The sequence below is a fragment of the Ochotona curzoniae genome, unplaced genomic scaffold, assembly GCF_017591425.1.
Source record: "Ochotona curzoniae isolate NIBS_2020 unplaced genomic scaffold, NIBS_Ocur_1.0 contig_908, whole genome shotgun sequence".
NCBI classification, from domain to species: Eukaryota; Metazoa; Chordata; class Mammalia; order Lagomorpha; family Ochotonidae; genus Ochotona; species Ochotona curzoniae.
In genome coordinates this window covers 36,686,358-36,704,833 of record NW_024466607.1, presented here as the reverse complement: position 1 = coordinate 36,704,833, position 18,476 = coordinate 36,686,358, and the positions used below count along the sequence as shown (strand labels likewise).

General features: G+C 44.7%; 1 protein-coding gene across 1 annotated transcript; it reads right to left on the bottom strand.

Moving 5' to 3' along the window:
• Nucleotides 1–3,711: 3,711 nt before the first annotated feature.
• On the bottom strand, nucleotides 3,712–4,605 carry MC2R (melanocortin 2 receptor). Its single transcript, XM_040995084.1, has one exon. It carries the CDS (start codon nucleotides 4,603–4,605, stop codon nucleotides 3,712–3,714), a length of 894 nt encoding a protein of 297 aa, XP_040851018.1.
• Between the last annotated feature and the right edge of the window lie 13,871 nt (nucleotides 4,606–18,476).

Sequence of the window (18,476 nt, the reverse complement as noted above, 5' to 3'; positions counted from 1 at the left end):
GTACTGTTAGCTCCACGAATATTGCGTGGGAAAGGGCATGCAGTTCTTGCTGTGTAGACCCGAGTCTTGGAGATTTACTGCCAACCCCCTTCTCCTTCAACTTTTAAAGCCATTTTTGAGAGCTATAAAAATATTCCTGTTGCCTTTTTATGTTCATAGGAATCCGCTTGGAAATTCAGCAAGAGGACAAGCTATGAATATAAAGGTGCTGGAGCCTGCCTTCTTTCACTCAGTATCTAAGAATATTGACAAAAGATCAATTGTGGTCTCGAGAGCTGGAGGCATCTTGAACCACACAGACCAGCTGTGTTTTGCCGCTCTTAGATGCAGGGTTTCCTAGGCATGTGCCTGGCCCCCAAGGGCTCATGGGATTCCACCTGCATGTTGAAAACCCAGACTTGTGCTGAATCCTTTTAATTTACAGCAAACCCAGGTGCAAGACGGTTACAGAGTGTCATGATCAGGACACTGTGCCCCAGGCTGTACACAATTGTGCCTGCAGAGTGAGGAAAGCTCTATTTTGTCCTCTGGTTGTTATTCTGAATGAAAAGGCATTGCTTTCTGAGCTTGCTGTCTCAGCTCTCATGGCTCTAAAGGGCAGGCTGGACCAAGTTGTGCAAGATGCTGCATCTCATGTGGGAGAAAGCTGAACCCAGAAACAATCACACATTGGAGCTGAACCCAGAATTGGGCTCCCTGGGGACAGAAGTGAGCCAGGGAACTCCTGGGAATGAAGCAGTTTCATCATCATCTTGGCAGCTGAGAGAGAAGGAGGGACTTTTGGATCATAAGAATCTGGGAGAAAGAGGGAGTGGGGAGTGGAGCCCCAACTGCCAGCACCTCCAGCCCTGGCTGGGAGAGAAGGAATGCGGAGGAGCTGATTTCCATGGCTCACTGTGGAGCTGAGGGTGTGAACAGTGCAGTGCAGAAGTCAGAGGTATGAGAGCTGCCCACTTGTACATGAACAGAATCTCCCCCTGCTGCTGCAAATTGCAGTGTTGTGAATTTTCCTAAGCATCTAGCAGTTTTCCTAACTCTGTCCTGTAAGGAGTTATCCGAATACCCCATCCTGGACCCGGCTCACTAAATTCGCGCTGGTCCAGCCATCCACCAATCAGATGTAACCTGGCATTCCATCTGAGAATCCCACCCCCAATCTTCCAGCCTCTTCCCCAGCCCCGCCCACTCACCAATGATTCCTAAGCATTCACCTGCAGGCACCAATCCCCTGGGGTCTGCCCTCAATCCGTCCCAATCCCGCCCCCCACACCTTGCGGACCTACCTGAACATAAGGGGCCGCAGGTGCCTCCATCTCCCCCTTTTTATCCCCTTTCCCCCTTTACCCTTTTTTCCCCCTCTGATCTCCACCACCTCCACCCTGTTCCTACCCCATGGGAATAAACCTCCTAAAATACTTTGTTGCATCTGGTGCTTTCGGCTCACAGTGAAGAACCAGGTTGCGGGAATTAGCTATCCATAATAATATCGTAATAACGTATGAACTAGAACTCTGCACTGCTTTAAATAACTAACATGTCCCTGCCTTGTTTGAATGCGCAGCTTTTCTGCTGTTGCTAACTGCCTGGGTCCTGCCCTTTTGGGATCCATGCACGCGGATCAATCCTTGTAAAAATCTATTTTCACTTTACTCGGTGAAGCATAGATCTTTATATTTATTGTTTTGCTGAGAAGAAGAGCCCTTGGACAGCTTGTCTCATGTTTCCCCTTGGGCTGGGTGCTCTGCTCTGTGCACAGCAGCTTTGGCCATGTCAGGGTCACTCCTGAACAGGTGCCTTCCTCTGCCAGGGTGCTACCTTCTCACATCTAAGCAAGTTGTCTCTGCTCCTGGGACATTTATTAAGCCGATAGACACCAAGAAGGAATACAACTTAGAGTCAACAAGTCAAATTAGGCTCAGCGACTAGACTCACATTCAGGGTGTTGAAGCAGATGTCAGATTTACTTGAATCCAGTGCCAAAATATACAGTTACAAATACCTGTCTTTGATTTCAGTCCCCAGTCTCAGAACCTTTGTTTGCATAGGAGTGTGATAACACAATAAATACATCTGCTCATTTGCTATTTGTTAGCCCAAGGCTAAATGAACTTACTCAACATTTATGGGGATTAATTAAACTGATGTTTGGACAGCGTTAGAGAACAGGTGATGGCAACTTTGGATTGCTACTTCCTCCAGCTTTATCATTAGCAGTGACAAATCAGGTAAATTGCAGGTTCCTGTAGGGCATGCCACTCATCAAAAATATCCCCTCTCCTGTGGCAGGTGGGTGGTGTGTGCTGGGTTTTTGGGAAGGGCGTTCCCAAGCATGCTCTGCCTTCAGGCTCACAGGTCCAGCAGTAAGAGAAGGGAGGTTGTCATCAAGCCTCTGCCACAGTGCCTGATGATAACAGCATTTGGGCTCCAGGGGCTTCTGCGCGCTTGGTTTTTGCTGCGGCCCTCTATCTCCTTGACTCCACATGATACGCGCGGGAGCTTTATCTTCTCGTGGCTTCTACATTCGGACAAACACACCAAGTTGGACTATCCCTTCTCCCAAGACTCAGTTCTCTTCTGGCTTTTCTTTTGCCAATAGACTACATTTTCATTTCCTCTAGTGGGAGGTGATTTAGCCAGGCAAGGATTTTTTTATTTTTAAGATTTTATTTATTTTATTGGAAAGGCAGATGTACAGAGAGGAGGAGAGACAGAGAGGAAGATCTTCTATCCGATGATTCACTCCCCAAGCAGCTGCAACGGCCAGGGCTTTGCTGATCCGAAGCCAGGAGCCAGGAACTTCCTTCCGGGTCTCCCACACGGGTGCAGGGTCCCAAGTCCTTGGACCATCCTCGACTGCTTTCCCAGGCCACAAGCAGGAAGCTGGATGGGAAATGGAGCTGCTGGGATTAGAACCAGTGCTCATATGGGATCCTGGCGCGTTTAAGGCGAGGACCTTAACCATTACGCTATCACACCAGGCCCCAGGCAAGGATTTTAAGGCCAGTAGGATGCTGAGTGAACATATATGGATTACTTCTTATTTCAGATGCACAACTGACTGTTTGACAGGTGTAATTTGTACTCTGCTACTTCCGGAAGCTTGCGATTTCCCACGTGGGCCAGGGTGAGTGGTGGACACGGACTCGGCAAGGCTGTGGGCCACCCACACAGTGGGCTGGTACAACCTGTCATCATCTTTGACTCCCAAAAGCTCTGAGCTTCTGCACAGACTCACTCGACGGGAGACTGAAACCCTGGCCTCTAGCCTGGAGAATGACACTGCTGGAAATCTACCAAAGAATGACCTTTGGCCTTGAATTTGTGTTGCTATGTCCCTTTTGTATTACATTATTGTATACTCTAGCTCTAAAGTTATAAAAATTCGACCTATAGCAAGACTGTGTGGAACCAAGTTACAGTAAACAGCACAAGAGGTCTTCAAAAGCTTCAAGGAAAATACAGATTATGGGGAAAATTTCGGGAATTGCAACTTTTTTTTCACACCAATATGAGTTTGTCTTTGTATTCCATGTGTTCATGAGTTGTTGTTGTTGTTTTTTTTTTTTTAGTACCCTCAAAGTTAGTGGGATTAACCATGGGCCTATTAGAGAAGGAAAGGACAGTAAGGAGCTTGGGTATTTGTTGAGTAAACCTCATTATGCCACTTGGCATTCTTGCCCTTGTGGGTCCTGGAACCAGAGAATAAGAATGTCACCAGCACCTCCTGCACAAGATCGTCTTTCTGAAAGCATTCCTGAACTCTGGGCTCCGGAAGGCATAGATGAAGGGGTCAACGATGGCATTGCACATGATCAACAGGCCGTTCACTTGGAAGAGAGACATGTAGCACACACAGTAGGGGTTATCTGGGCAGAATGTCATTAAGAGCACATGAAGGATGAAGGGAGCCCAACAGAAGATGAAGACTCCCAGCAAGATGGTCAGGGTGATGGCGCCTCGCATGTTGACCCTGGAAGGGCTGGAGATCCTCCTGGCTTGGGAGCGGGCCAGCAAGAACATGTGCACGTAGAGGCACAGGATGAAGAGCAGCATCAGCGGGAACAGTGATGTGAAGGTGAGCACCGTGGGCACGTGATGGGAGAAGATCACCATGGTGATGCCACTGCCCGTGCAGAGCGCCCAGAGGATGGTGAGGGCGATTAGGGCACGACGCACCGTCACGATGCTGTGGTACTGCAGGGCGTGGAAGATGGTGATGTAACGGTCAGCGGCGATTGCAGACAGGCTGAAGATGGACCCAAGCAGGGACAGGACAAACAAGGAGTCGATGACGTCATCTGCTGTGGTTTCAAAGTCACCCCGAGGTTTCACATAGCCTGTGTTTCTGAGCAGGATCAGAATGTTTTCCAGGATCTTGTATAGGCTGCCCAGCATGTCGGAAATGGCCAGGCTGCAGATGAACAAATGCATAGGGGACTGCAGGTGCTTGTTCTTGGCCACAGCCAGAAGGACGGCCAGATTCTCCAGCACCCCAGCCACGGAAAGTGTGAAAAACACCTCCTCGGGCACAACCACCAGTGGGCAGTCTGAGTGGTTCCTGGGCATGCCACTCGCATTTTCATAAACGCTAAGGATGCGCTGCATTTCTGCTGTTTGTGCAGGGCCCTGGACTTGACCTTGGAGATGACTCGACCCAGTCTTCCAATGACTTCCTCCCTACAGCACTTGCTGGAGATCGTAGCTGCAAGAGAATACGTGGAAATGACAAGTGTGGAGCAGACTGCAGCATAAGAACAAGCAACGCTGGTTTATGGAAAACCTATTCCTGTCATAAAATATCATGATTATCTATCAATTTATTTGAAAGAAACACATGTAAGACAGAGTTCTAGAAGGTTCCCTCTTGTAAAACATTTCTCTTTTCTCCTTTTCTTTCTTTCTCTCTCTCTCTCTCTTTTTTAATTTGAGATGTAGTTCTTGCATGCTGAGCTTTTTTCCAAACGCCTGCAGTAGTGGATGCTGGGGCAGATCAAAGCCAAGAATGTGAAACTCCAGCTGGACCTCCCAGGAGGATGGTAAGGACCCACGTGTCTCAACTGTTGCCTGCTTCATCCCAGGGTGTGCATTGACAGCAAGCTGGATTGGAATCAGAGTGACAATCAGATCCAGGCACTCCAAAACTAGATGCGGGTGTCGCAATCAGCTACTTAGTTGCCAGGCCACCTGCCCTTCCAGGAGTCAAACTTTAAATAAAACAGTTAACTGAGCCCTCATTTTAGAGTCTGAATCCATGGATAAACTACAAAGATTGCTGCATATTTTTGACCCTTTGCCTCCCACCCTGCTCATTTGTATATGTGATATACCAGGATGTAAAAAACAATTGTGGATAAATAGGAGGAAAAAGATGGCCAATGTCTGAGCGAGAAGCATGCTTCAGTTTCCTGTTCCCAGAGGGCGGTGTTGGGGCTGGATACTGGCAGCTACTTGAAGTGTCTCCAATCTGCCGTGGTAGTTTTCAAGTGTGTGTGTGTGTGTGTGTGTGTGTGTGTGTGTGTGTGTGTGTGTGTTTAAGATCTATTTATGTATTTGAAAGGTGGAAAGAGAGAATAAGAGATTTAAAGATAAGAATAAGGCCTTGCCTTGTACGTGGAGAGAGAGAGAGAGAGAGAGAGAGAGAGAGACTGTTCATCTACTGGTTTACTTCCCAGATGGCCGCATCATCCAGGGCTAGAGCTGAAGCCAGGAGCCAGGAGCTTCTCCCATGTGGGTGCAGGAGCCTGAACACTTGGATCATCTGCTTTCTGAGACCATTAGTTAGCCTGGAGCTGGGTCAGCATTGGAGCAGCGTGACATGACCCATTGCCCAAACAGACACTGGCACTGCAGATGCTTGCTTAATTCACTGAGCCACAAAGAGTTCTCCATGTGTATTTTGGAAATGCTGACTGCAGACTACAGTCTAGCAGTGAACAGCCACTTTGCAGCTGTCATCCTCCAACCTGTGACAGAGACAGGCTGACCAGCAGCCAATCATAACCCTATCATACAGACAGCATAAACTTAAGCTGGAGAGTTCTGTTTCCTTCCCATTGACTGTGGCCTAGGTACGCTGGTCAGGCATCTGGCACCTTGGCTTGCCCGCATGTCACTGATGATCCAGCTGCTGTGTGTGTGTGTCCCCTATGATAGCTCATGCCAAGCCCAACTCATGGATTTGCCCTGCGACTAGGGCCTGGCTTACACAGGAAATTTGCAATCTTAATCTTTTTTCAATTGGTTTCTCCCTCTTGGATTGATTCATTACTTGAAGACCAGACTCCCCATGCTGACCTGTCAGTAACCGACACCCTGCGGGCTCCCCGTTCGAGATGTTGTCCTGTGGACTCCCTCTTCATGATGCCGTCTTGGAAGGCAGAGAGGGAAGACCCATGAGGCGAGAGAAGTGCAGGGAGTTTTACACACAGACAACATAGAATGCAGGTGAGTGAAAGCTGCTGTCATAGCTATAAAATCCGGACCTGGAAATGAACATTCGTGGTACATTTTCTCTGAGGGGGTGGGCTGTGGAGAGAACTGGAGGTCATCTTAATCAGATGAAGACTACAGACTTTTTAATTGTTTTAAGGCTGGTCTAGGGAAACATGAGTTTTCAAAAGCATGTGGTCCTAGTTAATTAAACGTGGCTCCTAGATGTGACTTAACCTAATGGATGCTCTTTGCAAAAGACAAAAGAGCTTGAACACGTCTCAAAGGAAATTTCTGTATTCATTGGTGTCCTCAACCAAATACGATTTTCTTATTTTCTAAAGGCTCCGGGCTCTAAAGCAGAAGGTTTTATTATTTGCTTTCTGTTTTGTGCCAACCAGTTTTTGTGTCATGTGTTATTACACATGTTATATTTCACTTAGAGTGACAGAATGCACACTCCCATTTTGTCTGTAGTAGGCCCAGGGTCAAAGCTGGGCGCCAGCAATCCAGTCCTGGTCTCCCCCGTGGCTGACACAGACCGAACCATGTGGGTGTGCCAGACTCAGGTACAGAGCCGGGATGGAACCTGGGCACCTCATACAATGTATGTATTTGAGTCAGCATCCTAAGTACTAGGTCAAATGCCCCACCTCACTATATCTCATTTTAAAAAAAAAAAACAGTTATTTATTTGAAATTGTTTCAGAGAGAGAGAGAGAGGTACAGAAAGAGGGAAGTCCTCAGTTTGCCCATTCGTTTCCCAAGTGGCCATGATGCCCAGAGCTGAACCACACTGAAGCCAGACACCAGGAACTTCATCTGAGTTTCCAATGTGTCAACAGGGAATAGCCAGGACATTAACTGGTCCTCCTAGGGAATGCCATTATCCTGTGGGGCAGCTTTACCTGACAAACCTTAATTCTTGTGACAGTGTATTCCATTTCTTTTTAAAGATTTATTTGTTGTGGGCCCGGTGGCATGGCCTAGCGGCTAGAGTCCTCGGCTTGAATGCCTTAAATCTGTTTATTTATTTTTATTGGAAAGGCGGATATACAGAGAGGAGGAGAGACCGAGGAAGATCTTCCATCCCATGGGTCACTCCCTAAGTGGCTGCAACGGCTGGAGCTGAGCCAATTCAAGGCCAGGAGCCAGGAGCTCTTCAGTGTCTCCCACGTGGGTGCAAGGTCCCAAGGCTGTGGGCCATCCTTGACCACAAGTTAGAGAGGCCACAAGTAGGGAGCTGGATGGGAAGCAGGGCTGCCGGGGTTAGAACCAGCGCCCATATGGGATCCCAGCGCATTCAAGGTGAGGACTTAAACTACTACGTTATCGCGGCGGGCCCCAGTGTATTTAATTTTAAACATCATTCCCTAGTTATGGTCATAGAATCCGAGATATTAGTCTACAGTGTCATGGAAAGTGAATTAGGGCAACCAGTGTGGAAAATAGTATGAACAGTCTTCAAAAAAAAGAAAAAAAAAACTAAAAATAGAACTGGCAGGAGCAATTTAGCAACTCTACTCTGGGTTTATAAGCAAGGGAAAGGCTAACCCTCTGGCAGAGACTCCCATGGTTGCAGTGTCATTCAGTGCATCCGGAAGATGGAAACAAGTCTGGGGCCCATACAGACTGAACAGGTAAAGAAATACGGCACTTACATACACACAACGGGACACCATCCAGTCATTGAAAAGGGTCAAAGGTTGTTATTGCCAGCAATCTGCATGGAATCAGAACTTATTGTATGAAGTGACAAAAGCCAGGCATGAAAAGGCAAGTACCATGTGATCTCACTCATACATGGATTCTAAAGAAGTAGGGAGCACGGTGGCGGTTACCGGAGGCGATGGAGCATAGAGGCAGAATGGGAAAACATTGATTAACAGCTCTTAAGTTATAGTTAGACAGGAGTAAGAAGTGTGTGCATTCTGTGGCATCACAGTGGGTTACAGATAAGGATAATTTTTTGTGTGCACTTCCTAAGTAAGTTATAAGAAAGAACTCCAATTGTTTTCCCAGAAATCAATGTTCATTGAGGAGACAGGTGTTTCTCAATGTTCTTGGAGGAAATTAGACATCACACAGCATGTACACACATGGAAACTTTGCACGATTTTCCATAAAATGTACTCGATACTTGAACGCATCAGTTAGAAAAGCCATGATGTTCCACAGGCTGTAAGGTTCCACTGCTGGGATCCAAAGGCCCATCTGCGGCTCCAAAAAAGATGCTATATTATAGGAAACCTGCTCATCATGGAGCCACTAATAGATTTCTCTTTGTCTAGTAAAAAAAAAAAAAAATGAAAACAAAATCACTTTGAAACCTGATCGAGCACGGTGGCTTACTGAACCCATCTCAAAACAGATGAAAGAAACCCCAAGAACAGAAGGCCTTGCTGTCCTTCCTGGGAACTATTCTTATGTGAGGCTTCAGAGGGAAGGAGCCGTGTGATTCTGGCTCCCTTGATGCTTGCTTGCTGAGGGTAACTTGACGCAATGAGGGACCTGTCTTGGGGTGCTGAGTCTCCTCTGCATTCTGGAGGATTTGCTGCCCTGCTTGGTTGGGGAAGATGCTCTTCCCTCAGTCTGGCCGTGGATAGCAGCCAGCACTTCATCTCTGAGCATGACTTGTTCTCACAAAATGACTGATGCTTCCATTTCTTGGTGCTGAATTCAGAGAGGAGGGAGGGTATGGGACAACGGAACAGTGAAAGAAAGTAGAGATGATCTCACAAGAAAAGAAAAACAAGAACCAACCAGAAAATAAAAACCAGGGCTGGGTTGAATTTTCCATAAATTAAAAGTAGAAAGATGGTAGGTTTTGTCCTGAGTGACCCAGAGCTGGGATCACACCAGGACATCTACCTTAGCGGGCTGATCATCCTCTCCTGCTCTGAGTGCGTGTTGCCCCTGTGCTGTTTTGCCAGTGTTTACTACTCTGGTTGCAGGTCAGTGTCCTATCCAAATGTCCAAAGCCACTGTTTGTATGGGGAACAAATGTTTAGAGGGGAGGTTGGGGGAGGGACTGGGAAGATGTGGAGGCACCACCATTCCCTGCTTCTCTTCTTGCCCCCACCCGCCACACTCAGAAGCCAAGCCCGGTGGCAGGGGTCTGTGCGACTGACTCCCACCTTTCCATGAGGCTTATTCTGTCATCTCTATGCAAGAGCGCTAAGTCTTCTGCAGGTCACATTTCCATCCCTACATGTGTGGCTTGGATAGGCTTGAATTATTTCAAGGACTTACAATATAAGTGAATGGGAAAAATACAAATCCTTCTTGTGTGTCCAGGCACTTGGTAATGGATCTCAGTCTTGAGCCCATGTCAGGTGAAATAGCAGCAGAAGAGTCCCACGCACAATAGGAAACAAGAAATCATCAAAACAAGGGAGGAGATAAACCAAATAGAAATCAAAAAAACTATACATAAAATCAACAAATCAAAAAGTTGGTTTTTTGAGAAAATAAACAAAATAGACACTCCACTGGCCCGATTGACCAAAAAAAAACAAGAGAAAGTGAGAATCAACAGCATTAAAGATGAAAAAGGCAACATAACAACAGACACTGCAATCATTAAGAAAATAATTAGAAATTACTACAAAGAACTGTACTCCCACAAATTTGAGGACCACCAAGAAATAGAAAAGTTCTTGGACTCCCACCATTTACCAAAACTCAGTCCGGAGGCAACTGCAGAATTAAATAAACCCATAACCGAGGTAGAGATTGAAACAGTCATCAAGGATCTCCCAACGAAAAAAAGCCCAGGCCCAGACGGCTTCACTACAGAATTCTACAAAACATTCCGAACAGAACTAACCCCAATCCTCTACAAGCTCTTCAAAACAATAGAGGAGGAAGCAACCCTCCCAAACTCATTCTATGAAGCCAACATCACCTTAATCCCAAAACCGGATAGAGAACCATCAGAGAAGGAAAACTACAGACCTATTTCTCTGATGAACATTGATGCTAAAATTCTCAACAAAATCCTAGCCAATAGAATTCAAAAAATCATCAGACAGATCATTCATCCGGATCAAGTAGGATTCATCCCTGGAATGCAGGGATGGTTCAACATTCGGAAATCCATAAATGTTATAAACCATATCCAAAAACTGCAAAACAAGAACCACATAATAGTTTCAATAGATGCAGAAAAAGCTTTCGACAAAATCCAACACCTCTTCATGCTAAAAACTCTAGCCAAAGTAGGCATAGATGGGAAAATCCACAACACAATTAAAGCAATTTATGAAAAACCCAACGCCAGTATCATACTGAATGGAGAAAAGCTAGAACCCTTCCCACTGAGATCTGGAACAAGACAAGGGTGCCCACTATCACCACTGCTATTCAACATAGTCCTAGAGGTACTTGCAGAGGCCATAAGACAAGAAAAAGAAATCAAAGGCATACATATAGGAAACGAAGAAGTCAAGCTTTCACTATATGCAGATGACATAATCCTATACATAGAAAAACCAGGAGACTCAATACAGAAACTGCTAGAACTTATACGAGAGTTTGGCAGAGTGGCGGGGTACAAAATTAACGAACGAAAATCAACAGCCATAGTGTACGCAAATAACACCAAGATGGAAGAAGATCTAACCAACAGGATACCATTCAAAATAGCAGAGAGAAGTATGAAGTATTTGGGAATAAATCTAACCAAAAGTGTAGGAGACCTATTCGAAGAAAACTACAAACTATTTAAAAAGGAAATTGAACAAAACCTCAAAAGATGGAATAACATCCCGTGCTCCTGGATAGGCAAAATCAATATCATTAAAATGTCTATACTACCACAAGCAATATACATTTTCAACGCAATTCCAATCAAATTGCCCAAAACATTCTTCACGGAACTGGATACAATGATTCAAAAGTTCATCTGGAAACACAAAAAACCACGAATAGCTAGAACCATCCTGAAAAATAAGAATTTAGCAGGGGGAATCACAATCCCGGACCTCTGGACATACTATAGAGCAGTGGTTATCAAAACAGCCTGGTACTGGCACAAAGACAGAAAGGAAGATCAATGGAATAGAATAGAAGCACCAAAAGGGAATCCACACAGATACAGCCAATTAATCTTTGACAAAAAGACCAATGACAGCTTAAGCAAGTGGGAAGGACTCTTTAGTAAATGTTGTTGGGACAACTGGCTGATAGCCTGTAGAAACAAAAAGATAGACCCACATCTATCACCATACACTAAGATCCAATCTACATGGATAAAAGACCTAAACCTACATCCAGAAACCTTCAAACTCTTGCAAGAAAATGTAGGAAATACCCTGCAAGACCTAGGAGTAGGTACCGACTTTCTAAGAAGGACACCAAAAGCAATAGCAGTTGAGAACAGAATGAACAAATGGGACCTCATCAAACTAAGAAGCTTCTGTACAGCAAGGGAAACAATCAACAAAGTAAAAAAGCAACCCACAGAGTGGGAGAAGATCTTTGCACACGATATAGGCGATAGGGGGCTAATTTCCAGGATATACAAAGAACTTCAAAACAACCAAAAAACCAAAACAAACAAGCCACTCAAGAAATGGGCACGGGAAATGGGCAAACATTTCACAAAGGAACAAGTCCAAATGGCAAACAAACATATGAAAAAATGTTCCAGCTCCCTAGCAATAAGGGAAATCCAAATTAAAACATCGATGAGGTACCACCTAACACCAGTAAGATTGGCCCACATAAACAAGAACACCAACGACGCTTGCTGGCGAGGATGCGGGGAAAAGGGAACCCTACTCCACTGCTGGTGGAGCTGCAAATTGGTACAGCCTTTATGGAAATCAGTCTGGAGAACACTCAAACAACTCAAAATCTGCATACCATACGACCCAGCAATAGCACTCCTAGGAATATATCCAAAACACCTGTTTTACGACAAACCAACATGCATCCCTATGTTCATTGCAGCACAATCAGTAATTGCGAAAACATGGAAGCAACCGAAATGCCCATCAGCAGAAGATTGGATAAGAAAGCTTTGGTTCATCTACTCCATGGAATACTACTCAGCTATTAAAAAAACAAAATGCAGTTCTTTGTGGCTAAATGGGCACAACTGGAAACTATAATGCTAAGGGAAATGAGCGAATCCCAAAAGATTAGATACCACATGTTTGCCTTGATTTAACCTGTAATTTTTTGTTTGGTTGTTTGTTATTTTTTGAACCTGTCATTGATACTGTCTCAACCCAGATGTTTCGAAGAATGGAACTTGCATTATTTTTAACATATTGTTTACCCAATACTATGTCAATTAATTCCATAATGTTGTATAATGATACTGAGGCCTTGTTGGGGCTTTTAACTGACTGGATCTTTACTCTGTTAGACCTATCTTCAGACCATAGAAGGTCTCCCCAAGAGGCCACTGAACTTATCTGGACAATAAGACGCTGAACTTTATGCTAGGCATGTGTTTGCAAGCAATGAATCTCAACTGAACTTGAACTATGGTTATGCAACAAGGTGGAGGAATCCACCATGGGGGGAGGGGTATGGGAGGGGTGGGGGGGATCCCCAGCGCCTATAAAACTGTACTACATAATATAATGTAAGCAACAATAAAAAAAAAAAAGGTATACCAAGACCAAATAAAAGAACAGGTGATCTGGGCAATAAAGACCCTGTATCCCATTTATCCTAAAAATACTTATTTTTGTTTTGTTTATGAGAAGTTATCACATCAAAACTCAAGACAGAGCATCACAGAAGCACCCTTTGTTGTTTTTCACAAGTTTGTAAATGCAGACAAGACAGAGCTTGGTGCCCAGAGCTCTCACATTGCAACTTAGCTTGTAAGTGACCCATATGTAAAGTACCTAGTGATGGCTTAGTAATAATGGCTTAGTAATTTTGAGTAATTCCTCAAAAGAGGAATCTTAAAAACACTCATCCCGGAAAAGTTAAAAGCAGAAGACTGGTTCACAGAGGTAGCAGGAGATATGGGGGAGCAGGTGTGAGGAGATGCTAGACGCTGGGTGCTAAGAGCTAGAGAGGAGCAGTTGGAAAAAAGAGAGAGAGGAGGGGTGTGTTCTCTGGGTGACCTCTGGCACAGTGGGGTGACTGTGGTCAATCAGAATGTGCCGTATACTTCAAAACAGCTGGAAGAGAAGATTTTAAATGTTCTTAGCACAAAGGAATGATAGATGCTTAAGGGGATGGCTAGGCCAGCTACTCTGACTCAGTCATTGCACAATGAACCCACGAATCAGAACATCACGTTAAAGATACATTTAAAAAATCCACACAAAGCCATCATGTTTGCAACTATATAGAGATGGTTCATGTAGAACTTGAACTTGCAGCTTATACAACTAACAAGACAAGTGTATGGAATGATGCTTAAAGACACCATGGCTGTTAGTGTTCATTGGGCTGTTGTTGTCATAGAATGTAACTCCGTTGTTCAAACTGGGGCTCTCCTGAGCCCATTTCCAAGCTTTCTTCCTGCTGGGTTTTCCAGGGTTCTGTATAGAACCTGCATGCCTGCCAGCACAGTTTCTTACTGTTTCTAGGACCCCGAGTTCCCTTTTGCCTTCAGAATTCTCTAATCTCTCCTCTATAGGAATCTCATTCTTGTTTAGGACTAAAGTCAAGATCCAACCTCTTGGGCTCAGCACAATGGCTCAACTGTCTAATCCTCCTCTTGCAAGCGCCACAATCCCATATGGGTACCAGTTTGGGTTCCAGCTTCTCCACTTCCCATCCAATTCCCTGCCTGTGGCTTGGGAAAGCAGTAGAGCATGGCCCAAGACCTTGGGACCGTGTGTGGGAGACCTGGCGGAAGCCCTTGGCTCCTGGCTTCGGATTGGTTCAGTTCCAATTAGTTGTTGCGACCATATGGAGAGTCAACCAGTGAATGGAAGACATGTTTCTTTCTCCTTATCTCTGTAAATCTGCCTTTCCAGTAAAAATAAGCAAATCTTTTTTTTAAAAAAAAATTTTATTTTTGAAATTTATCGTACAATTGTCTATAGTCTGCGATTCCCCTCCCTCCATTTTCTACCCCCAGACTGATTTTTTCCCATATTGTCACAACTCTTCATAAGGAGTTACAATTCCATCAATCTGCTATTTAAACGTGCCCCGCCATTGCTGATACCGACAATGCCAGATAGTCCAGCACCCCATTGTCTAGATAGATCCAGCACTTTCGTTGGGAGTCCATCTTTGGTTTGGAAGCAGAGATGCATGTTACATTGTGTCTTCACTTATAGATATGGTAGTCTCCATTACTCCACCACTACAGACCAAACCTCTTAAATGTCTGTCACACTCCTAACCTGCGTGATCTCCCTGTGCACTGTTGGCCTGCAGCGTGCTTTCTTCTGGCCTTGCACTTGGCACTTAGAGGGCTCTGTTTTTGGGAGAGGTCCACCCCGCAACCCCGTGCCTATGTCTTGTCTGCTGGCAGCCGGGAGGTGCCCCCAGAGTACTGGCAAACTCTCTACCTCTTTTTTCACATCCACCTTGGTGACTGCTTGAGGTGCCTAATAATGGTGAGGGGACATCAGAGCCACGGAACAACGGTGTTAAAAGTTGAGTTCATTTAGGGGCAAAGAGATGTTGACATCCCCACGGAGTGTTCTCATGCAACACAGCCTTCATGAACTTTGTGTGGATTTCAACATTTTTTTTTTCTTTGCACCAAGACAGATGCCATTTTTCCAGGAACATTTTGCAGCACCCGCATGCTTGTGGATTTAATAGGATGTGACCACCATCATCTAAATGATTGTTTTTGTTTCAGAAATGATAGATTCAGAAGGATCTATGAAATATATAAGAGACAGAATTGGTGCGTTCATTTGTTCACGTGTAGGGACATAAAACTCTTGCTGGGCTGTGTTTGAGTCAGCATTCTGTGTCTGCTGACAGAAGAACAGGACAGCCTCCCCATCTCCTATGATGAGACTGTGAGGTCGGACGCAGTTCCCCGGAGGCCAGGAAGGCAAATCTGCTTGCAAGAGTATGTGCCCAGACACAGACTGCCTGGATATCAAGGCCAGAAGTAATTCCTTCAAGAGTCAGGAAGAGGTTTTTACTTTGAATGAGAGGAGCAAGTGAGGGGCTTTGCCTGCAGAAAGCAGCAGAAACCAGACCTGTTTCTGAGTGTCGAAGGGCCCAGCAACACAACCCTGGGGAACGCGTCCTGTTAGCTATAGTGGACAAGGCCCACCCTCGCAAGAGTGAGATGCCACACAGGGCTTGCCCTGGTGCTGCGGAGTGTTTGTCACTCTGGGCCAGATGTTACTCCCCAGCGACACCCTGTGGCTATGAGGAGTCAGGACGCAGCCAATGGGGGTCCTGGCTTCGTTTTTGGGACTCTGTGAGGAAGCCTCTAGGTTTTTAGAAAATTCAGAGCAGAGGATGTAACTGCAATTTTTTATTTAACAGTAGATTAGAGTCTGAACACTGCATTCAGAGATGTGTTTGTTGCTGTTGTTAACCATGAGTTCACAAAGTAATACAAACTAGTTGTATGAAGTCTACGTTACATTACGAAACCAATAGAATGTTCTAATGGATAGATTGAGGTGACGTTAAAGGCACAACGAAGTCTAAGGCCCGTCAGTGCCAATGGAATGTTTAGTATTCTGAGGTTCCACTTAGTGAAAGTTGAGTAGTACCAAGTGACTTGGCAAAAAGCAATGGCTCTCCTAGAAGAGAATCGCTTCTTTTCCTAACTCTGGTACAGACCCTTCTCCTCCAGTGCAAGAGTTGTGATAATTGGCTGGAATTACTGTTTGCTTTGGGTACAAACTGGAAAAGGGAAAGAGAAGGACAATGGCTAATGGTAAAAATGTTTCTTTGAAATGGACAGACCACAGAAAGCAAAATTGCAGAACGGCAGATGAGAAGATAATGATGAATAAAGTGCAGTGGGAGATCAGACTCACAACTGATTTAATTAAATGCAGATAAGTATAATTATTCGAAATGCAGGTGCCAATTTCCGATATTGCTTCAGACTCCTTCATTAGATAAGTGTTGTCCTACAACAAGGAAAGCTTAGACCCAGACAGGAAATGGTCAGCGTGGATTCACTCATACCTCACTAGGTGGGACACAAAGATTAGTTACGCCTCACTGGGGTGTTGGGGATTTCTCTGCACAGCCCTCCTAAAAAAAATGTTCTGTACCCAAACTGATGACACATGTCTTGCTAGAGTTATAAGCCAATTCAGACCATCCGAAAAACAACCAAGTTCAGCAAAATCATGCTTCAACACTATAAACAGCTAAATACTAAAATGAAACTAGACATGAGACAGCTGAATAGTAATCTATAGCCATTTTGAGGTGTATAGAACCCAGTTGAATATAAACCAAAATTGAAATGTCTATGAAGAAGTCACAGGATGTAGTTAAGAACCTGCATTTTCCTATTAACATATTGGTTAATCCATACCATGTCAATTAATGCCATAATGCTGTAAATTGTTGTTGCTGTTATGTTGGGGCTTTTAATTGATTGGGACAATACTTTGCCGGCTTTACCTTCAGATCAGAGATGGTCTCACCAAGAAATTGTTGAAGCCACTAGGATAATAAGATGCTGGACTTTATGCTTGGTAAGTACTTCCAATGAAAGAATCTCAACTGAATTTGAACTGCGGTAATGCAGCAAGGTGGAGAAATCCACCATGGGGAGAGGGCTCGGGGAGGGGTAGGGGGAATCCCAGTGCCTATAACACTGTGTCACATAATGAATTAATTAATTTAAAAAATTAATTTTCAAAAGTGTAATGTGATGAGCTAATGTAACCCTAAACTATATTAAAATACATATAATAAAGTTCATTATCATAGAGTAAAAAAAAAGTGTTGTCCTTTCAAAATCAAATCAGGGAGCTTAGCTACATGCCCGACCGTACGGAAGGCGACAGAACCTCTCATTATCACTGTCTGCCTTCGAAACCTTCAAACGTGGCTGATGCGTGACTCAGAGGGCCCAGTAAATGATATACACAGAGGCAAGCATACCATGTGTTCCCCAGATCTACAATAGTGAAAAACAGAAAGTAGCAGGTAACTAGTGATGGAAAATTTGTAAAACAGCTCTGGATGGTCCATTTACCAAAACAGTATGTGGTCGTTAAAATCACAGTTTGATGTAACAGGAGACTACGTGTATGTATGTTTGTGAGTGTACATGTATATTTCAGGCAGAGGCAGGGGAGAAAAACTGAAAAGATACATCAAATTCTGATGGTGTATATCATTGCATGGCATAATTATAAAGCAGTTTCATAAAAAATACTTTAATTTAGAATAGCTTCAGACGTGTGGGAAGAATGCCAAAATAACAGATGTGTCACACACCTCACACCCATCTCAGTAACATCTTCTATTCGTAAGGTCCATTTATGAGCAGCAGCGGACCAGTGCTGCTGTCTGAAGTCTGTGTCCTTATTTTTAACCTAATGACTTTTTCTGCCCCAGGATCCCATCCAGGAGCCCCCACGATCTCTCACTGTCTTACCCTCTTAGGTTTTTCTTGGCTATGGCCCTGTCTCACTTTCCCTGTTTCTGGTGATGTTGTGAACTGTAAGGAGCGCTGGTCAGACATTTTGTAGAAGCTGCCGCTTTATCTCAAGTTTCCCTGGTGGTTTACCTGGGTTTATGAAACCACAAGAGGTAAAACGTCATCCCTCTGCCCACTGCTCTGTGAACTGCACATGGCCATTGAATTTGGGCAGCACCCCTGCACGGCTTGGTGTTTGTCAAGTTACTCCTCTCTGTCCTGTGCCTTTTGGGAGGAAGTTGCTAATTCTGGACTCATACCTGCAGGGGGAGCGTTTTGTGCCACTCCCTGAAGGGTGCAGAATATTGGCAATTCTGTATAGATTGGTCGACCGTTTCTACGCATCTGTTCTTTCGTTCGTATTACTGGGATGTCTATCGATACTTCGGTCTGTCTTCTGCTGTTCCAGCTTCAGACGTTGGGGACTCATTCAACTGGTGCCTGCATCTTTCGCCCTCGCCTCGTTGCTCGG

Excerpts from the sequence above, each read along its gene's own strand:
- MC2R (XM_040995084.1), bottom strand. The coding sequence starts at position 4,605 with ATGCAGCGCATCCTTAGCGTTTATGAAAATGCGAGTGGCATGCCCAGG.